A 23,651-nucleotide genomic window follows, 5' to 3' on the forward strand; every position below is an offset into this window, starting at 1 on the left:
CTAAATTTTGACTAATAAAGTTTTAGAGTGTTGTATAAATTAGAAATCATGATATTTTATTCATTTTAATGATATCTTTGAAAGCCAAAAAAATTCATCTTATTGTGCATATAATTCTATTTGCTCTTCACAAATCAAATATCTTGAACAAAGTAGAATAGAACAGGACCAATTTCTTTTGTATTTTCTAATTTGCTTTCTTACCTCAGGTTTTCTCTGAGCTTGTATCTAGTTCTTGTCTTGACTCACTAGTCTCATTTTTCTATCCACATAAACACGGATGTCTCATTTGTTTTCACATAATTTTCTATTGCTTTGTGAGAATTGTGGCTAATTCTGTTTCAAATATGAAAAATATTTTTAAATTGAATGCTTGCAATTCAGATACTTTTGTAGCAAGCTTGGTACCCAAATACACCCTAGTTTTATGTTATATTTAGAAAAGCAAAAGGCGGGGGGAATGTAATTCATTTCAGTTATCAGAAAGTATTCATTTTCAGAGAAGTAACAAATTGACCATAAGAAATTCTAACAAGTTTTGTTGTCCAATGTTCCCTGAATGTGTTATCTGTGTTCATCTGTATCAGGCCATGACTGGCAGTATGTATATGTTGAATATAAGACTAAGTGTCCTGTCAGTTTATTGGTAGTATTTAGCTGTGCTTCACATATCTCCATTAAAACCATAGCTGTCATTCTTGAATACTTTCCTCTCTTAATAGTCCGAACCTGAATGATATTTGCTTCCTAATAGAATCAGAAAAAGGAGAAAGGATATAGCTCATGTAAGTGGGTAGAAGAGTCTAAGGACATGTTCTGCTCTTATACCTGTCTTATACCTGTCCCCTTTTATAATCCAGTGGTAATATAAAATCTAGTTGTTGGGTTTTTTTGTTGTTGTTTTGTTTGGATGGGGTTTAGGTCCAGCCGTGGTTCCACCTCAGTATTATGGTGTTCCATGGGGGGTGTATCCAGCCAACTTATTTCAGCAACAAGCTGCAGCTGCAGCAAACAATACAGCCAATCAGCAAGCAGCCTCACAAGCTCAGCCTGGACAGCAACAGGTAAGCCTTCCTTCATTAAATAATATCTGAGAATTCTTTGGTGTTGAAGGTGTTTTTTCCTCTCTCTCTTTTTTCCTCTGTGAAACATAGTAGCTGTTGTATAGTTGGTATACAACTATTTTTGCATATTTTCCTGATTAGTATTATATGAATTCAAAGAGTTGGTTATTTCATTTCTGTTATTAAAATATCTAGCAATTTTTAAGTTTCATCACTTAAAAGTGCAGTAATAATTTTACTGTCAAAATAATTACACCTTCATTTTTATCCAGGTATTTAAATTACAAGTTTAAATATTAGTGTGTTTCCAATGTAAAATTAGATTATTAGGTACATTGTTATTTTCCTCCCTCCATACTGGGGATTGAACCCATGGATGTTCTACCACTATATCCTTAGCCTTTTTTTTTCTTTTGTAGTTGTAGATGGACAGAATGAATGCCTTTATTTTATTTGTAAATAGCAAGCCCTTTGCCACTGAGCTATAGCCCCAGCCCCTCCTATCCCTTTTTGTTGTGAGATAGTTTTGCTAATAAGTTTCACTGGCTGGCCTCAAATTGCTATCTTTCTGCTTCATCCTTAATTTCTTAAAACAGAAAGAATGTTTATTATGAGATTTTTTTATATCAACCCCTTTCTTAGGTAAATGCAAACAAACTATTTGGAAAATATCACAATTCTGACTGTTAACATTCATCATATTTATATCAAAGAAGCAACTTAATACAATGGTATTGCTTATTTGACTGTTAATTTTTTATTCTGAATTTTTTTTACTATATTTTTATACTGTATTGATGCTCTGTTGGGTTAGTCCTTGTACATCATATCACAACATTATTTAACACACCTGTGTGTATTGCTGACGAATGTGGTAAATTTACAGTGAATCTACTTATCTACTCTGTCTTGAATTGTTTGTGAACTTTATGATTAAGCTCATCATGCTTGTATATCAACACTAAAACAGCTGTGCGCAGCAAAGTAGTAAAACTTGACCTGCCTCCATAACTTTTCACTTTGTTTTAATGTTATTTTGGTGGTTTTTTTCACTTAAGTTTTATGTTTAGAATGCAGCTGTTTTTTTTTGTTTTGTTTTGTGTTTGTGAATTTTGAAAACTTGATTTGAATTTTTTGCTCTGTATCATAATCTCATAACAGATCACCAGAGTTTCTTCTTATAAGCTTCCTGTGTTTCAGTTTCAATCTTAGAAAATAATTTTAATTTTTTTAGTCTTATTCATTTTCATTCCTCCCCGCTCTCAAATCTCAAATATCCATATCTCCCCCACCAACAAACACCACCTTGGTAAGAATATTGATATTAGAAACAATTTTTACCCTCAGACCTTCTAGAACCTCCATGTTGCTTTATTGATTGTTAAAGTTGTCAAGAGCCAGTGATATTTTTTATGTGAAGTATTGTGTAATTTTCATGCTAAATATAAATTTTCATTGTATGAAATGTGTTCACATAATTGTCTTTGGTAAATTGTTACTATATGATAATGCTTTTAAGAAAGCCATCTGTCCTTTATAGGTTCTTCGTGCTGGAGCAGGCCAGCGTCCTCTTACTCCCAATCAGGGTCAGCAAGGGCAGCAAGCAGAATCACTTGCAGCAGCTGCAAATCCAGCTTTGGCATTTGGTCAGGGTCTTGCTACAGGCATGCCAGGTATATAATTGGTTAATTGTAGTTTTTTGGTTTTGGTTTTTTGGGGTTTTTTTGTTTTTGTTTGTTTTTGGTTTTTTGCAGGGTGCTGGAATTTGTAGATATTTGAATAGATTTAAAATGATATTTGTGGTCTGTCCATCCTGAAGAGTGAATAAATCAGAAGTGTCTTTGAAGTCTTACCTACCTTCTAAAAGATTATTTAGAACTCACATGCTAATAGTTTAAATCAATACTGAGGTCATGAGACTTAGTTACTTGAACAGCAGATATGTATATCAAATTCTTTGTAACGTGAACCACAGCATCTTTTCAGCTGAACCTAGCCCAGAATTTTTGGTATAATGCTTAGAAATTAAAACCAGTTGGTTAGAGTTGGCATATAAGACAAAAACCTATTTGCCATTCCTACCTTGTGAAAATAGCCATTTAATTAGTCAATATTGAAAAGTTTGCAACTAATATTTCTAATTTCAACATTGTCTGATCATGTTTAACCTATTTATACCCATTTAAACTATTGTTATTTATAATCTGATAGCAACATTGTCTCTAATATGCTTATGAAGACCTAATGTATAGAAAATCACAGTATAAAATTTCTGTCTATTGCCACTGTACAACTTTTCTAAAAGGGCAATTAGAGTGGTTTGTTTTTGATTTGTTTTTGGTGAAACTAGATAGAAGATTACTGTAATAATAGTGGAGGAAGGAAAATGTTTTCTTTAGACCAAAATGCATAATCAGGATGTTTTGTTTATACTGTGGTTAATTTGGGGGGGGATCCTGGGGATTGTACCCCTTGTTTTATTTGGGGGGTTGTTTTTGTTTTTTAGTTGCTACAGGTCAGGGGCTCATTCACTATTATTAAGGTACATCTCCAACCCTTTTAGTTGTAAAGGTAAAATTTAAAGGCCACATTTGAATATCAGTAAGTGTGCTAATTTTCACTTTTGACATATGAATGGTTACTTGTGTGTTAAGGATTACTTATTAATGAAATGTGAATTCCAATTTCCATTAATTGTAAGATTATGACATTTTCTATTCATATCATTTAGAAAATGTGTTCAGTGTTGGAAAAGATCTTTAATAATATCAAAAGTTTCTTTTATGCAGACACATATTTCTATGTGTTATTTTAAGGATGTATATATTAATTTGCATTTATTCTGTTCTCTAATTCTAAGGTCTGAGTCTAACATCTCGTCTAGTTCTCTGGATAAAAGATAGTTTCATACTTTTTACCCCTGAAGTACCAATAATAGTAGACTAGGGGGCATTCTTGAATTTTATTCTTCTACCACAGCTATATATATTTCCTTCCTGGGAAGCTACTGTTGTGGAGCCATTGTAGATTAGAAACCTTGGCACAAGCAACCTATTGGGAAATGGACTGTGAAGCTGACATTATTATAGGCATCTGGAATCAGGGCTTAAAAGAAGTGAGTCAGGAGTTTTTGAAAGCTATTAAAACTAAGACTACTATGGTTCTTCTTAGATTTTAACTACCCATAGATAAGGGGAGTCATAGAGAACAATAGTGCTTCCTGTCTAACTAGGTTCTCAGTGGATCCTGGAATTCAGAACATGCTTCTGTCCTATGTATATTTGCCGCTGCCTGTAAACTATTACTGATCAGTCTAGGTTCTTGATGCTGGTCCTATATTTATTTCTTATAAATGTCTTTGTTCTTTTTTCTTCATATTCAGCTAGCTGATAGTCTTTATTTCTTTCCCTTTTTAAAAAATTTTTATTAGTTATTGATGGATCTTTATTTGTATACATGTGGTGCTGAGAATCGAATGAAGTGCCTCACACATGCTAGGCAAGGTCTCTACCCCTGAGCTATAACCCCAGCTCCAATCTTATTTCTTCTCTTACTTATTTATTTATTTGTTTGTTTGTTTATTTATTTATCTTATTATTTATTTATTTATCTTATTATTTCTTATCTACTTATTATTTCTGTTATATTTTATCAACTTTAATCTTAGAATTTATTTTTATATTTACTTTTGTTCTTTCTATTCTATGAGAAACCTCTTTATTGTTAACTTTTCTTTTGGTAGTGTGAGGATCAAACCCAGTGTTTCATTCATGCTGGACAAAAGCTCTACCACTGAGCTATATTCTCAGCCTCTGCTTTATTTTTTGTTTTGTTTTGTTCCACAGTGAACTCTGTTGATAACAGTATTAAAAGAATGTTTTCTTTTAGAATTATCTTTTTGGAGTAGTGATAAAAGTTGGTAAAACTTGTAGGATATGTCTTTACAGTAAATTATTTTACTTAACCTTTTGGCCTACCACATTTAGCCTTTTTAGAAATAAGAATATAAGGGCTGGGGATGTGGCTCAAGCGGTAGCGCGCTCGCCTCGCATGCGTGCGGCCCGGGTTCGATCCTCAGCACCACATACCAACAAAGATGTTGTGTCCGCCGAGAACTAAAAAATAAATATTAAAAATTCTCTCTCTCTCTCTCTCCCTCCCTCCTCTCTCACTCTCTCTTTAAAAAAAAAAAAAAAGAAAGAAATAAGAATATAAAAATCATAAGAAACCTTACTAGATTTAGTATTTGTATGTCTCAGTAACTTGTGGGCTGTTCACATGATTCCCACACTCAAAGCCTTTCTTTAATGCCTTCTATATTTCCATTCTGCATGAAGTATCTCCAGCTTTCCATATTCATCTACATAGTATAAAGCTATTAAAAAGAGCTCACTTGAGAAAATTGATATTTCTTCAAGTCTTATTCTTAACTCTTCTACCTTCTATCTTTTTCATTTATCTTTCACATTCTGATCATTGTCTTCTATTTAATCTTTCTGCATAATTGTGGCATCTGTATTATCCCTCTTTGATCTCTTCTTCCCTTTCCTTGCCACTCATACAATCACAGTTACAAAAGGATAATACAATGGAAATTAGAGACTTTTGAACTGAATTACAATAAATTATTAAAATTTAAACTTGTGGAGTGCAACTAAAACTACATAAAAGGGAAATGTCTAGATTTAAAGCATATGTCAGACTAGAAATCAGTGAACTGTGTATCCATTAGAAAACTAAAAAGAGGAGAATAAAGCCAAAGAACATAAGGAAGAGTATAATAAAGATAGATGCTGATGTGAATGAAATAGCACACATACAATCAAAAGGATCAATTATCTCAGAACTATTTCTTTCAAAAGACTCAGAGTTGTAAGCCTCTAAATGGCTCATCAAAAAGAAGGGTTGGGGATATAGTTCAGTTGTGGACTGAGCTATATCTTACAGGGAGCTGCTGGGTTCAGTCTTCAGTACTTGGGTAAGGGGGCGGTGGGATGACAGAAGATACTAGGCAGAATCTCATTAATAAATTACAAAAATGTAGACTGGGTAAATGCCTTGTGTTGTCCATCTCCACTGCATAGTAAATAGCAACTCCATTGTTTTAAAACTTAGGCCAAACATAGGAAGAACAGTTCATTCCTTTTTTTCCTATCACTGCAAGTCTAGTCTCATGTCTAGCTGCTGGGTCTCACAATCTAACTCTTCCCTCTTCTCTAATCTGGTCACCATTACATTTCTCACCTGGATTAGCTTTCTGTCCAGGTTCTTCTATTTCATATTGTCCCCTGATCAGTCATTTTGATTAATCGTCTTCTATCACTCTGTTTCAGCCATACTGGCTTATTTTCTCTCTTCTCCAATTTTTCTTCATAAATAATTTTGTTATAGAGGTTCTTCTTTACCCCCAGTTTAAAATTATCAGAACTTCTATGACTACTCAGTACTTCTTTTCCACTCTCCCTATCTGATTTTCTGTAATACTTAACATACTCTTTTGACTTTTTTTTTTTTTTTTTTTGGTCTGTTTGCAGTAGAAAGTAATATCAAGAGTAAAGACATTTCTCTTTTATTGTTCCTTGCTATATCCCAATACTCAGAAGACTCCCTGGCATTTGGTAGCTACTTGATGAATATTTTGCAAATGAATGGATGTATAAACAATAAATTAAGCTAAGTTGGGAATGGGAGAGGGAAAGAAAACATCTATGGGAAGAAACAATACACTGAAGCCCTGTGGTAAAAGGAAACAAGGTGCCCTTGAGAAATTTGAAACTTTATCCCACTGTTTGAATACATTTTCATACTGCCTTATAACTATAATTTTACAGTGACTTGCTTCAGCATAGTGTTCACAAAATAAAATTCAAGAATTGGTGTTAGAGTATAATTGAGTATATTCTGTTTTTGAAAACTTTTATTAGAAATTGCCAATACATCAGGTGTGAATTATTATTACTGTGTAAGGTGCCCTTTTTCAACCTGAATTCCAGGAGAGAAGTAAGCTTTATTCCCCCTAAAGTAGCCATCATTATTTATAGCTCCTCTAGAACTCTACTTGTAGTGTACTTACAAAATAGTTACTTGAATAATCTTGGTTTCAGAGGAGAGATTTCTGTGAGAAGGGCTGCTAAGAGGTAAAATTGACTCTCCTAATAAGAATTGATACCTGCCTTGTGCTCAAGCCTACAACGGAACTAATACATGTATGATTTTATTCAAACTTCAGTTGAGAACCTTTACATATAGACTTATGATGGGGGGGGGGGGTATTGAACTCTAGTGCACTCGACCACTAAGGGAATGTTCACAGTGAGGCACTTAGTTTAGAACTTTTCTGAAATTTCATAATAAACATTTTTATAGTGTTCCTCTACTCTTCCTACCTATGCTATCACAAGTGACTAAATGGTTATATTTTTCTACTGTCAACCCTTGATAGCCTATAGTTTCTGTATTAAGGAAAATAATTCTTTTTGTGGTTCATAAGTGAAAGGCATTTTTGCTGAAGGTAGCTCTTAAAAATTTAGAGAAAAAAGGTTTAATTACATTCTAGTAATTTTCTTTAGTAACACCTTCTTAAATGTGTTGTTTTTCGTATGGTAGATATTTAAGGGTTTTATACTGATAATACAAAATAGCTGTTGTGGTTGACAAAAAACAGAAATGCAGGGGAAAATAAACATGTATGTTTTCTGTAGTAAGTATTTTTATTAGTAAACATTTACTCTATGTTATCTAGGTTATCAAGTACTAGCTCCAACTGCCTATTATGATCAGACCGGTGCCTTAGTGGTTGGCCCTGGAGCAAGAACTGGCCTTGGAGCTCCAGTTCGATTAATGGCTCCAACACCTGTTTTAATTAGTTCAGCAGCAGCACAGGCTGGTAAGTATAACTAACATCTTGAAGGATAACCGTTTTCTGGTTGTTTGAGATATGATTTTTTAAAATAAAGAATGATTTTCTAAGTAGTTTTTTGGAAATTTGTTTTACAGCAGCAGCAGCAGCAGCAGCTGGAGGAACTGCAAACAGTCTTACAGGCAGTACAAATGGTCTGTTTCGGCCAATTGGCACACAGCCACCTCAGCAGCAGCAGCAGCAGCAGCCAAGCACTAATCTGCAGTCTAATTCATTTTACGGGAGCAGTTCTTTGACTAATAGCTCCCAGAGCAGTTCTTTGTTTTCTCATGGACCTGGTCAACCTGGAAGTACATCTCTTGGATTTGGAAGTGGTAGTTCTTTGGGTGCTGCTATAGGCTCAGCTCTCAGTGGATTTGGTTCATCAGGTAAGTTTGTAAGTTGAGTTTGCTCTGCTAAGTGGACCTGAGGTATTTGTATTTTTAATATTAAGATAAGCAATAATAGCATATAGTATAGGAAGGACACAAAGTATTTGATTATTGATTTGATTTTATGAAAGAAAAATGTCTGCTGCACGGCTTTTAAATGCCTTGAGTGTTTAGCTCATTTCTAGCAGCACATCCTTCGTTCAAATATAATACATTTCCTTTTCCCACAGCTTTAAGAATTTATTACTGTATTTTTCATTTTAGTAAGGTTTGTTTCAAATGGTGTTACATGCTAATTATTACTCTTCCTTATTCTCCATGTAATGTTAATGTTTGAGGAAATACGTTACCTTCTTAAAATTTGAATTATGAAAATAATAATTGTGTGTTTATGGAATGATTCCTTCTAAATGCTTGAGATTCATGTGGTTTACTTTATTTGGCATAATGCCTAAAATATATTTGAAAAAGTGAAACATTCCAAATAAGCCCCTAGAAAGTTAACAGTGAACTGGGCATGGTGGTACACATTTGTAATCCCAGCTACTTGGGAGACTGAGGCAGAAGGATCACAAACGGAGGCCAGCCTCAGCAACTTTGGGAGACCCCGTCTCAAATTTTTGCAAAAGGAATGGGGATGTAGCTCAGGGATATATGCCCCACTTCTGCAAAAGAAAAGAATCAAGCAAATTACCAGTGTACTTACCTTTATTTTAAATTAAAAGTTAGCATTTGTCACTAAATATTTATTTATTTAAAACTATATCTTTTAGCTTTAAATAACACTCAAAAATTTATAATTTTAAATGTCTTCACATAAGGAAAAAACAGTTTACCCTTAAAATTGACAGCCTTCACAAGGCAGAGAGATTAAATTTGGACCTTCAAAGATTTTCTATTTCTGTAACATCATGTCGTAGGTGTTTTTTTGTTTTTTTGGTTTTTTTTGTACTGAGGATTGAACCCAGGGGCACTTTACCACTGGGCTACATTCCAAGCTCCCCTCCCCTTTAAAAAATACCTTTATTTATTTTTATGTGGTGCTGAAAGTTGAACCTAGTGCCCCACTTATGCTAGGCAAGCGCTCTACTGCTGAGCTACAACCACATGTCCTAGAATCTTTAATATCTATTTCTTATCTATATTCCTACCACATCAAATTTACATTCTTCTCTGGTGTGGAAAATGACAAACTAATACAATGTCAGTCATCAGATGCTTGAGGAAGTGTCTTCTGAGCTCTTTACCTTTCATATTTACAGGAGAGGTGGCCTAGAACATCTGTAAACTTATAGGTACAAAATGCTTACTCTCTAATAATAAAACATATTAAGGAAATATGGTCATACTTGGCCTGACAAAAAATTTTCTAAAGAATGGGCTTAAGAACTTCTGAGGGAAAATCCATTGAACTTGGAGGCTCTTCGTTCTTTTAATTTTTCTACTTTTTTCGTTCCTTTTGGAGTTTAGCAGTACAGCTTGAACATTCCTATAAAACTCATTGTAACACAATTGGTATGTTTTCCCCAAAGAATTCTAAATATTCTGATGAAAACTGAAAGAACATATAACTTCAAAAAATAAATAAATAAATAAACTTTGTGGAAATAATTATTTCCTAAACTTGAGTTTGTTGGACCAAAATAGTCCAGGGGGTAAAACGCTGTTAAAAGCTCTGTGTTCCCTTTCTTATTAGTATGTCACTGATGGTCTGGTATAGGTTTGAAGGTCCCCCTATTCAATTCTTCCAGATTCTCATTTGTTAAAGTCTTTTTTCCTCTATGTTTTGGAACTGTTTGGCATGAACATTTTGTCCCCTTCAGTTGCCTCTTTTCCAAAAACTTAACTTTCATGCCTTCCTTATTTGCAAGCATTGCTTACTCAGTTCCAGTGTCCAGGTCCCGAAAGGTGCATTGTATCTAGTTTGAAGAGGGCTTGAGCAGTTGCCACCCCTAACAGTCACTTGGTATGCTGTGTATCATCTTCTCTTTCCTCTTGGATTTTTTTCTGAGAGTTCATTTAAGTGCTGCACATATGTCCCCTTATAATAAGTCCACTGCCATTTCACATTGCAGCAATTGTAAATTTATTTTTGAAAGCTAAAATATAATAGGGTTGTGTGCATATGTACACACACAATCATTTTTTTACCTATGATGAAATATTGTTGAACAGTGTTCCCAAGTTTGTAATATAATTGGCCAGGAAGCTTAGCCATTCTAATATAGGAATTAAATCATCATCCTATGACCTTTATTTTTAAATTACTATTAATAATCAAAAGTTTGTAATTTAACATCTTATACATAGTTAATGAGTGATTAAAATTTCCATCATGTGTCTAACCTTAGATATTTTAGGTAGATTTTGTTTCTTATGTAATGAAGTTGCAGATAATTTAGACATAATAAAACCTGAAGAGCCAATTTTTTAATGTTTAAAGTAATTTTCAAATTATTTTTTGAATGCTTGGCTTGACTTTTCCCTTCTGGAAGAAAGAAATACTGCACATGTCAAACTGGTTTCTTTCGTTAGTTGCCAGAGGAATGATAATGCTGATGCTCTCATTAGAGAGCTGATATCCTTTTCCTCATCAGTTAAATTATTTTTTGAAATAAATAGGAATTTAAAATATAGTATTTAATACAAATGTTTTTGAAAAATTGCTTTGACAGTGTCCTTTTAAATTAGCATAGTTAATGTATCATACATTGCCAATTTTGCCAAAACCAACTCCAGAAAAACTATATTAAAACATGATCTGTTTTGCAGAGACTGCATTAGCTGATATAAAAGGTTGAATAGCATTATATTGTGCCTAATATGGTAGGTAGCACAAGCCTGGTTTTTTGTTGTTGTTGTTTGGGGTTTTGTTTTTTTGTTTTGTTTTGTTTTTTCCTTTGTCCATTGTAGAATTTAAATTTGGCAAAACCAATGTAATTTTGGTTCCTATCTATGTTATAAACTTTAACTTGGTTTACCCATCATGTACTCGGCTAATTGTTTTCTTTAATTCATAGTCTGTATGACATATATGACTTGTGATTAGAAATCCAAGATTTAATAGAAACTTACAATTCCTTGAAAAGAATTGCCATATTGGTCCGAATATAGAGCTTGTCCTTCAGAACCTTATTTGGCAGGTTAAGAAGTATAATAAGAAATTCTTTAGATGTAAAAGACATTGAGTTAAAAGAAGCGAGTGCATAGAAAGAGGAAGGAAGGTATACTTAAATAATGGGCTCTAAAGAGGACTTGAAAATTGGAAGTTTGGAACAGCCCTCAAAAACACCTGCTAAAGAAATTGATTATCCAAATATATGTTGATTAACAATCAGATTTTGGGTTGATCTTCTGAGTGTGCATAGCTTACCAACGCCTACGTGGTAGGGTGATTTGTGGTTTTATTGTGATTTTTTTTTTTTTTTTTTTTTTTTTTTTTTTTTTTGGTGGAATGGAAAAAGGAAGAAAATTAGGTTAAGAGAAGTAAAAGAATTTGGCATGTGATGTAATGAGGAATATGAGATACAATAAATTGTATTTCATCTTATTAAAAATGAAAAAAAGCAGAATTTTTTGAGTAAGGGACTCAAAGAGGCCAGTACTAGGTAGACCCTTAGGAATGATGAGTCCTGGAAGTGAAAGTATGTCTTTGGTTTGGTGACAGTCATGAGAATTGTTAATTTCCCAAGAGAATGTTCAGCAGTTTCATATATGTACTGTAATATTAGTTGTTGAAGAATATGGAGAATGTATAGTATGAACAGTACTCAGGGGTTAGTTCCCATCTGGATTACACACTGACTAATATTCGGGCCAATATGGGCTTATAAAGAGCTATGTTTTGAACACAGCAGCCAAATCAAATGTAAATGGTGAAGGAAATGTATTAATATTCCTTTTGTTAGCATAATCTTTTCTTGGCATTGAGTTAAAGTGTAAGAACCAGGTTCCATAGATTAGGATAATACCAAAAGTTAAACCTTATTTGAGTTTATTCTTTAGTGTGTCCTAAAGCAAACAATTTGCAATTTCAGGGTTTATAAATCATACCAGGGTATTAAAGCACAGTAATCGTACATGTCAGTGCTGAATGTGTGAAATAATGAAACATTACTGCTCTGTTAAGTATTTGGTTACTTTATTGGGGTGCATTTATACCCTTTTATGATTAATAACAGCATATCGTTATCACAGTAATTATCTTCTCCAGAATGTTTCTAAAAATAATTATTGTGATCACATCTGTTATTGCCCAGCAAGAGTTGGGGATAGGTTTTATTCAGTTAACACTGTATGTAATTAGGGTTTTTTTTATTTCTTCTTCAGTTGGCAGTTCTGCAAGTAGTAGTGCCACAAGGAGAGAGTCTCTATCTACTAGCTCTGACTTGTACAAAAGATCTAGTAGCAGCCTAGCACCCATAGGGCAACCATTTTACAATAGTCTGGGATTTTCCTCCTCTCCAAGTCCAATAGGCATGCCTCTGCCAAGCCAAACTCCAGGACATTCACTTACGCCACCGCCATCACTTTCATCACATGGATCCTCATCCAGTTTGCATTTAGGTAAAAAAAAAACCAAAACCCTTTTTATTTGTATGTATACATGTATGTGTGTTTGTGTGTGTGTTTATAATATATGTGAAATATTTGATGTTGGATAAAACATGCCAAATTGCTTTTGCTTTTAGATATTAGCCTTTTGAAAAAGTTCTACTTTCCTGAAAATCCAAAATGAGGGTCTAATGTACAGTAAGGTAAAGACCCCCTGTTGTATCTTATGTTCCTTTTACAGAGTACAATGGTGTGATTTTTTTTCCTTGTCTGTGCTTTTGATTTGTGTGTTTTAGAGCATCTGAGGAGTTGTTTCTACATGATAGTGAAAGAGAAATTTCACTATCAAAGGTTTTGCACACCATAAGAAAAGTAGTGATTGAACTACTTCACACAGAAATTGAACTTAAATAATTTAGTTTAGTGCAGTGGTTTTTGCTTTGTCCCTTAAATGCTCAACCATTTTTCTAAAGAGTTACATCAAGGGATATGATTTTAATATGTTTGTTTGTTAGAGAAGTTGATGGACCTGGGCCATGTACTTCTCTTACTTTCAGTATGTTAAAGGAAAAAAGTTTTAGGCTTGTTATACCCCTGAAACTGGAATATATAGAACTTTCTATTTTTAAATTGTCCCCACTCCCAGATTATCAAGTTTACGGTTACCTTTTATCCCTCTTTGGGAAGTGTTTATCTGTCTAGATAACAATGTATTTTGAAGGGTTTTTGGACATTAGAGGCTCTGTATGAATCTCTCCCTCATGAAAAAAAAATTAGATTTTGAATTCTTTTTTTTAACTCTAATTACCTCAACTGAAACTGAAAGATTCTGTTGCTGAGTTTTATGTGCTTGGAAAGATTTAAATTAGCTTATGGTTTCAAAAATAATGTTGCTGTTTTAAGCAGATAGAATCTAAGTTAGAAAGTCAGTCGAACCTGCCACTCCCAATCATATGGGTATAACTTTTTTTTCCTTAAGCTCTTAATGCAGTAATTGTCCATATAATAAAGTTATATGTTACCATAATCATCATTTAAATTTATGTTATTGCACAGTGAGATAGTTTCATTTGGTCCTTCCTTGCTTTCTTCCTTCCTTTTTTTCTTTTTTTAGGCTGTGGTTCTTCTTTCCCAATTTTGAATCTTTGTTCTTTTGGAGATATTGAATATATACAATGAATTAATTTATTGAGATGGAGTCCTAAATCATCTTTGCTATATTATTTATATGGACTTAACCAAATATGACTGGGTTTTAGCCTAATATCTTTACTTATCATCTGTTCTTCTTAGTCACTGGAGTTGCTCAGTCTCTGCTCCTATTATTACTACTGAGACACTCCTACTCATCCCATAATACATGCCTTTAAAATGGATCAAAAATTTGGAGTACAGGAAGTCTAAGAATAGATCTTCATACTAGTTTTGTGTTTTATTGTTAAATTATATTTGTCATGTCCTGTCATCTTTTCATAGATAGGTTTCAGATCAGATTCCCATTCGACTGTTAATGCTTGTGTTGTGCTTCAGAGCCTCTGTAAATGGCATTGTTCTATATATTGGATATAAATTATTTTTTTTAGATAACCTCGTTAGATCAAGCTGAATCTAGATAAGTGCTTCTCTGCTTTTCTCTAAAGAATCTAGCCTACTATTTGCCTAGAAAAGAATTCTAGTTAGTTTGGGGAAATAATCACCACTTGAACCATCAGTTCTTTATTACAGATTAGTAATTTTTAATATCCATAGTTAAACTCCTTAGTTTACCTTCATCTTGAAATTCAGTATTCAAACACAAGCTCTGATTCAAATAATAATTATCTGTATTATTTATTTTCCTTTGTAATCCCCTAATTTCCCTTTGCTTTAGTTGTAATACAGCTGGCAATATTGTTAACAAAGAATAGTTTGTCAATTTAAAAATAATTCAGATTTCATTTATTTTCTCTTTTCATACTGTTCATGATAGAAGGCGTCCACACTCCCTAATCTAAAAAATATATATTTAAATTTTATATCCTTGAAATGGATTTTTTTTTGAGTCAAGTCTTCAAAAATTCTGAGACATAAAATTATACTAGAAATGAATTCACATTCATTTTTGTAAATCATTTTACTCAGCTTACATATGTATGCCATTCATACAATATAGAAGTTCTCTGTCTCATTAGAATTGGTTGGAATTCTAGTACTTTCTCTTATGAGATTTTATTTTAAGAGATGAACATTATAATTATCAGTAGGCCTTGAGATCTGTATTCCCAAAGTATATAATGAAACTTTTTTTTTAAACCCAGCCCTCCCTTTGATTGTCAGTTTTTTGAAATTCATAGAAATTTCTAATAGCAACATTCTGTCTGACTTTACAAAATAGATGATTCATTTTTTCCCAAAGAGTAGGTATTTTCAACATATGTTATTTGCAGGAAGACTAGTAGTCACTTTTTGATTGAGGAACAATTATTCAGCTTATAAGTTTTGAGTGTTAATTTTTTATAATAACCTAGAACATTTCTGTTGAGACTTGCAACCCTGTTTTTTTTTTTTAATTCTAATTTGTTATATATGGCAGCAGAATGTATTACAATTCATATTACACATACAGAGTACAATTTTTTATATCTGTGGTTATACATAAATTATATTCACACCATTGGTGTCTTCATACATGTACTACTTAGAGTAATGATATTGCACTCCACCATCTTTTTAAACCCCATGCCTTCTCTCTCCCTCCCACCCCTTTGCCCTATCTAGAGTTTGACTAATCCTCCCATGCTCCTCCTCTCAACTCCACTATTAATCAGCCTCCTTATATCAGAGAAAACATTCATCATTTGGCAACCCAGTTTTCTAATGTATTGAAGTATTAAAAAATAATTCTAGTCTTGTACTTTAAAAAAAATACACCTTTTAAAATTAATTTCTCATTAACTCTCTGATTTTCCTAATTTACTATCTGATTTTCCTAATTTAGTTAAATGTATTTTTTTTCTACAGTTGTTTTGTTTACATCAGAGTCCAAATAAAGTATATACATTGCATTTATTTGATTTTTTTTTTTTAATCTGCAATTGTTTCTCCTTTTTTTCTTTCCATTTATTTATTAGGGAAAAAAATTTAAAACTTTGTCCTATTGAGTTTCCCACATTTTTGAGTTTGATGACTGCTTCCCACTGGTGGTGTTTAACATGTGCCTGTCGGTCTATATTTTCTGTAAGTGGATTTGATCTAGAGACTTGGTAACATGGTTGGTTGGTTTATTTTGGCAAGATGTGGTTCTGTGTGCGTTCTCTCTTACACATTTGTTTGTGTCCATTGTAAAATTGCCAGCCAAATCTTCTGATCGTTTTAGCAACTTCTGATCATTCCCTAAATATTTCTTCAGAGCTTGCAAATTGGTTATACTCTTAATTTTGTATTTCTTTTGCGCTTAGTATCTGCAAATTTTGAAAAAATTTAAAAATTTTTCTTATTAATTATGAGCTTAACCTGAAAGACAATTCATACAGGACTGAGGATAATGTTTGATTCTTTTCCCTTATTTTATAACTTTCAGAATAATAGTCGATGTTCTGGCAGTCTCTAAAGATGACTCATGGGTTTTTATCCTTATTGTTACCTACAGATTAATAGTTTTGGGGGAAATTGTTTTAGTCCATTGTGTTCTGAGAAACACCCTAAAAAATTATACCATCTTTGGCCACTTGAGCCCTTTCTGAATGGTTCCCATGTTGACTACTTTTTAAAAAACAGTACTTAAGTTACTGGAGGTCAGGAAAGAAGCAGAAAGAAACAGAGAACTTCAATGATTTAACCTGAAATGCACAAGGTAATGTAAAATTCTGGGCTTTAGGTTTAACATTCAACATTAAATGAATTGTTTTCTTCTCGTGTTATATTGAACACAAGAGATTGAGAAATCTTCTGCCTGAAGTTATTTTTTTAGTCATCTTCTAGCGGTATAAAAGTATGCCTACCCATACTTCCATTCTGTTTTTGCTTTCAGTACATACATGAGATATTCAATACTTTATTATGAAGTCAGCTTTATGTTAGTTGATATTGCCCAAATGAAGGCCAGTGTAAGTGTTCTGAGTACATTTAGCATGAGCGAGGCTAAGCTAGGGTGTTCACATAACCTGTGTGTTCAAATGCATTATGGACTTAGTATTTTCAGCTTATGATCGGTTTGTTGGGATGTAACCACATTATAAGTCAAGGAACATCTGTACTTCTTATGAAGAATATTGAGTATTTCCTAACTCAATGAGATTGATTTATTGAAAGGTCACTGTCGGTTCAGAAGATAATGTCATACATACAGTAAATAAATAGTGTGTTTAAATTTGCTATAGATTGGAAAATTTTGTAATCTGTTTTTAATCCTAATCAGAATATTTTATATTAAAAATAGAATGTTAACTCTTAGTATCACTTTTTCTGTTAAAAAATTTTGTTATTTGTTAAACTGCTGGCCTTGTGACCAACTTGCTTATAAGGCCATGTGCTGTTTTTCTGTTCTATGTTTGTTAATTAAAGCAAAGAACAATATAAATTATTTTGAAGTTATCACTGAAAATGCTGTTGTCCTTCAAGTCAGATTTCCTGTAACTCCAGAGCACATAGTAGTTTTCTGAAATACCTTCGTATTCATTTCATCCTAGATGTGGACATAGATTGTCTCAGTGATGGTATCAAAAATCAGATCCTAAGGGACTTGCTCAGACAAAATTGAGGGTAGCTTGCAATTCTGGCTCCTGATATTATCTTCACTTTTTCTATTATGCTATTCTATAAGGAATTGAACAATTTTACCAAGCACATAAGTAGTATATTCTAACCAGCCTTTCAGAAACCATTTACCTTCTTGTAGCCTAAGTTATTCTTTTATTTATTAGAGTATATATATAATTGCTAGGCTACTATGTCTATTTTTTAATTTAATTCTAGAGATTTATGTAGAAGTTCTTATCTGAGCACCTTTGAAGTCCAAATATTTGTTCATCTGAAATGGGCAGCTCAGGGATTGGCACATCCACATCTTTTTTTTTTTTTTTTTAATTTACTTTTAGTTATCGGGGACACAACATCTTTGTTTGTGGTGCTGAGGATCGAACCCGGGCCACACGCATGCGAGGCGAGTGCGCTACCACTTGAGCCACATCCACATCTTAACAGAATATTGTTTATAGGTTCCCGCAAATTAAAACACTACTGCAATTCTTTGATAGATCTAACAGTCATTTATTTACTGATTAATAGTAGGAAATATGTTATGAAGAAATTGAATTATTACTTGAATGGAGGAATTTTTGATGATTGGTTTTCTGCCAGTGATTACTTTTTACCCTTGTGGGTTTTTTTGTTGTTGTTGTTGTTGCCCTTTAATCTCATTATCTGACTCTTTGGTTCAATGTCTAAGAATGTTGTCACCAGTAATTTAGTTAAGGTAATCACAAACTTAAGACTAGAAAATACTTGCGGTAACCCTGTAGTTTGGCATCAGAGTCATGTTTTGAGCACGGAAGTGACACTCAAAAACTTTCTAATATTGGAGTATTTCATTCAAGTTTTCAGATTTGGGATGATCAAACAGTAAATTCCATACAAATATTCCAAAATATAAAAACTCAAAAATCTGAAACATTTTTAGTCCTAGGCATTTAGGGTGAGGGGATATTCTTTTATATAGATATCAAAAGGAAGTCTCCAACATCTCCCTAATGTTTTTTCTTTCTTCCTTCCTGCCTTCCATTAACATGAAATCTCTGTACCACTGCATATTTTAAATAGAGACAGGGTGTAGCTTATGTGATGAAAGGTAGAAAATTTAAAAAGTGCAACCTCCTTTTATGTGTGCTTTGAAATGTTGCCTCCAATATATATTTTGCAAATTGGAACTTTTTCTTAAATTTTGCTAACCTCAGTTCTGTATATCATTAACTGTCATTTTATTGTTTACATTTGCATTTCATCTTCTCAACTTTTTATACTTTCACTAAGCTGCGAAGTAAATCTATATATCTTACATGGAAAATTTTAACTGTGATTTACCATTTTTTATCAATTTTTGCAAAATTTTACATTTTATAACATATCTTAGGTACAAACTGTAAATTTGATATATGAGTCTTTTCAAAAATGTGATTCTTACGTACAGATTTATGTTAAAAATTTATGACTTCTAAAAACTGATTTTTTTTTAATCTACCAACAATTCACAGACCAGTTTATATCATTGCTCTGTACTTGTTGTACACCAAGCAAACACAGGACCAAAAAGTAACTCCATTTAAAAGAAAAGTGGATTTGCTTCATAAGGGATTTGTAGCCTCAGCAAGTAACTTTTTAAAATGAAAACTGCATGTGTCCTGAGATGACATTGAAAATTGTATCTTATTTGTAGAGAATATATTCACATAAGATTGTTTCTTTGTGATGTACCTAGGAATACATCCAGTTGAAGAAGGGCAAATTCTTTATACTGTAAACTTTTAAAGAAGATTTAAATGGAAGGACTCGCCATATATAGTACTGCCTCAAAATTTTTTCAGATATTAAAAAAAACTAACAAGCTGATTTTTAAAAATATAAGTGGAAGTTGGGCGTTGTAACTAACATAATGCCTGTAATCCCAGCTACTCCAGAGGCTGAGGCAGGAGGAATGCAAATTCAAGAATAGCCTTGACAAGTTATTGAAGACCCTGTCTCAAAATAAAAATTTAATGGGCTGGGGATTGCAGGGATTGTAGCTGAGAGTTTGAGCACACCAGGGTTCAATCACTAATACCATTTAACAAAAATAATTAAAAGATGTAAATGGAAAAGCTAAACCAAGAATAATCAAGAAAATCTTGAACATTCAACTTAGGGAAGTTAATACTGCCAAATACCAAGCCTATAAAACTATGGTAACTAAGATTATGGTATTGATTCAAGGATAGATAAATAGACCAGAGGAACAAAAAGAGGATCTAGAAATAGATCTGCTCATTTAATTACCTGTTTTGTAACCCAGGTCCCACTCCAGTGTATATGAAAAATGTGGTCTGAAAAGCATGTTGGGCTGGAGCAGTTGGTGTCCAGATGAGAGGAAATGAACCTTGACTTCTGTTTCTCACTGCAAACCATCACATACATACACAAAGTTCATTCTTGAAGGAAGTAACTTGCTTATTATGATCATGAAATTATTGAGAGGCAAAACAAAAATTGTGAGCCCAGGCCAATCTTGCTTATTCCAGGTGCCTTTCTGTTTCTTGAAGGATGGTTTTGTTTCAGTCTAATATCTGTCTGAATGAATTAAAAGAATCTTATTTCCTAATTTAGAATCTTTCTGAACTTTTTATAACATTGTAGTAAAATATAATTTAACCTCTTGTGACCTGATGCAAGAAGTGAGTTTGAATGTTGCTGTGTTGTCTTCTTGTTTTTTTACTTGCTAATAATTAACCCTTAATCCAGAATAAATGTTTTTTTAATCTTAAAGAGCTCTTAAAATACTTTTTAAGTATAATTTTTAAATTATTTTGGATTTCAGATTTCAAATTTTTCTTAAAGATGATAACCTTTATGTGATTTTTTTAAACATTGTTAAATAGAATCTAAATAGCAAGTTTTATTCATAATTACTGAGACTCATTGCTGTTTAATGTATTCGTCTTTTATGTGGTTTATTGCTTACCTTTTAAAAACTTTTATGTATGATCAAAGTTTTTACTTATTAATTCAACCAATATCAAATGCCTGCATGCCAACCTCTCTGCTTGACTAGAAAGAGAAATCACTATTCTTATGTATTATGATCAAGTTTGTAATTCGGTAGCATATACAAAAACAACAGCTACAGTATAGTATATAAAGTATACTTTAATTTCAGTAATTCTTTCCATAAAATTATTGTCTTTCTTTCATGGTTTTTGTAGCAAATTTACTGCCAATTGAATTACATTAGAATTGTTCTAGATTTATTTTTTCTGCCAGGTTAGAAACCAGAAGTCCCAGACCTTTCTCTGCAACTTCAAGAGTAGTTGAATTCAGGTGGTTTTGTTTCATTGTTTTATTAACACATCTATTTTTTATCAAAAACACTGGCTACTTTTGTTTTTACATTAATGGATTATTGGTTCTCAATCAATATACTTTCTCTCAAAGTATGTCAGACCATATTCTTCAGGTAACAGTCTTGATTTTTTTTTTTCTTTCAGATTTTAGCATATTTACATAGACATAGTGAAAGATCTTGGGGATGGAACCTATGTACCTTTTGCATGCTTTTTGACGATACTTTTATATATTATTTTTAGTGTCTGCATTTTAACTGAGACCCTTCATATGCAGTCCCAAGTGGAAATACAAAAATTTTCCACTTGTGGCATGATTTTGGCACTGTTTTGGACTTCAGATTTCTGGTTTTTTATTAGGGATATTGAATTGTTGCACTTAAGAAAATGAAGTTTTGTGCCAGTGATGGAAGTGTGTGTGTGTGTGTGTGTGTGTGTATGTGTGTGTGTTGTGTGTTTCTTGGTTTTTAAGATTTTTCATAGTATCTTCCCAGTTCAACCCTCTTCCCATCATGACAATAACCCTATCAAGAAATAAGTGTGCCAGTAGTCCTAATTTATGAAGGGAACTTTAATTAAAATGGCTGAAGTCCTTATTAATCATGATTTAAGAGAAAACTCCCAGCTTTTACAATTTTCTTATTCTCCAACCAGGAAAGGCAGTCTCAGCAGCAGTATTTAAAAGAAAATACAGATAAAATTTAATGGTTTATTAACTATTACCCAGTGTTTTAACCAAAGAAAAGTCCAGTGAATCAGAAAGGCTGAAATAACTTTTATCCATGTGCTCATATTAGGCAGCTAGTAGAAGCTTACCCAGTACTTACTCTTTTGTCAAGTGGTGAGGTTAGGTTTTTAAAGTGTTCTCATGTTCATCAGTCACAAAAGTTATAAAATTCAGACAATTTTTAAAACCATACAAAACTCTACCCCTTTTGACAGAATAATGGAAATTGGCAAGGAAAGTTATTGATGGAAATGATATAGTACTAGACTGAAGACTATATTGTTTTTATATTAAAACTTGATCTGTTAAACATGATCTTTGATGAATGAGGGAAGAGTATATTAAGTATCTTCTGTGATGACGATCACCCTTTACCTTTGTTTTTGTGCTTAAGTTCAACTATTTGAGACTGTAAGGTAAGGTTTCTTAATTGCTTTTAGAAGAGAATCATAATAAGAATAGAAGCAATGGATTTTTATTTTGAACTCTGGTTTATAGTTTATATCTTATGTTTGCTTATATATTGTCATTAAGTTTATATCTTAATGACATGTTTATGCTTTTAATAGTAGCCTATTAAAATGATATGAAAGATTATACTTTGAACGAGGATTACTTTGTTTTTTGAAGGCTGTACCCTCAGCCTTTCCCTGAATAAAATTTTGGTTTCTTGACAGGAACAGTGGTGCACACCTATAATACCTACAACTCAAGAGGCTGAGGCAGGAGGATCACAAGTTTGAGGCCAGCCTCAGCAATTTATCAAGGCCCTAAGCAACTTAGGAGACTCTTCTCAAAATAAAAGTAAATAGAAAGGGCTAAGGTTATAACTCAGTAGTTAAACACCTGAGTTCAATCTGCAGTACCAAAAACAAAATAAAATTTTGGTTTCTATGTGGAAAATATCTAGGTAACAATATTTAGAATTTTTTATGTAGATAAAATATCTCTCTAAGCATTTTCCAGGGGTGGCATATGACATTAAATATTTTTCATTAAATACAGCAGAGTGAATCATTCCGACATTTAAAAATTGTTAGTGTAGTCCAGGTATGATAGGGCCTGCCTGAAATCCCAGCTATTTGTGAGGCTGAGGTAGGAGGATTACACACATTCAAGGCCAACCTGGGTGACTTTAGTAAGAACCTGTCTCAAAATGAAAAGGGCTGGGATTTTAGCTCAGTGATGGAGAACCCTTGGGTTCAATCCCCAGTACTGCAAAAAAGAAAAGTAAATAATTTTCAATTTACTACATAATGCTTCCTTGAATGAGTTATTCAGCTTAAGTATGTTGTCACACATGTAAAATGGAGATACATCTGTCTCAGATTTATTGGGAGAATGACATTCTTGTATAGCAGTGTTACCTTAAAGCATCATAAAATAATATTACCAATACTTGCCAGTTTAGAGAAACATAAAAATAATTTTATACTTTAAATGCAATACATAAAATTTTTTTGAGTGTTGAAAAATTGGGGGGGGGGGACCATACGCCTGAGTCATTTGTATGTTAATCTGGAAAGAAATACTGTCTTTGTTTTAACTTTAATCAATCATAATGACTTCAATATCTTCATTTAAGCATTTTATTTTGTATTATATAAATATTCTTAACATTAAGTATGCAAGCTAATACATGATTTTTTTAATTGAAAAAAGAATGGCATTTGTATTACTTTTATAGGGCTACTGTGACAAATTACTATAATTGGGTGGCTTCAAACAGCAGAAATTTATTTCACAATTCCGAAGTCTAGAAATCTAAAATCAATGCATAGGTATAACCATGCTCTAAAAGTCTTTGGAGAATAAACCTTTTCTTGCCTTTTTCCAGCTTTTGGTGGTTACTGGCAATTCTCTTTTCTATGGTTTGTAGATAAATCACTTCCCCTCCATTTCCATAGCACTCTCTATGTCTCTGTTTTGTAAGAACACCAGTCATTGGAT

The 23,651-nt window shown here is 32.8% G+C and overlaps 1 protein-coding gene across 8 annotated transcripts in view; it reads left to right on the forward strand.

Moving 5' to 3' along the window:
- PUM2 (pumilio RNA binding family member 2) overlaps positions 1-23,651 on the forward strand; it is an 86,912-nt gene that overhangs the window by 47,493 nt on the left and 15,768 nt on the right. For 5 of the 8 annotated variants that reach the window (XM_081264544.1, XM_081264543.1, XM_081264545.1 and 2 more), the window contains 5 exons: positions 922-1,064; positions 2,605-2,737; positions 7,807-7,950; positions 8,061-8,351; positions 12,684-12,920. In XM_081264544.1, coding sequence (XP_081120670.1) covers positions 922-1,064; positions 2,605-2,737; positions 7,807-7,950; positions 8,061-8,351; positions 12,684-12,920 — 948 coding nt within the window. The remainder of the gene's footprint in view (positions 1-921; positions 1,065-2,604; positions 2,738-7,806; positions 7,951-8,060; positions 8,352-12,683; positions 12,921-23,651) is intronic. The other 3 variants (XM_081264546.1, XM_081264549.1, XM_081264548.1) reach the window with 3 other exon arrangements.

Source organism: Spermophilus citellus, assembly GCF_964194105.1.
Source record: "Spermophilus citellus genome assembly, chromosome: 13".
NCBI classification, from domain to species: domain Eukaryota; kingdom Metazoa; phylum Chordata; class Mammalia; order Rodentia; family Sciuridae; genus Spermophilus; species Spermophilus citellus.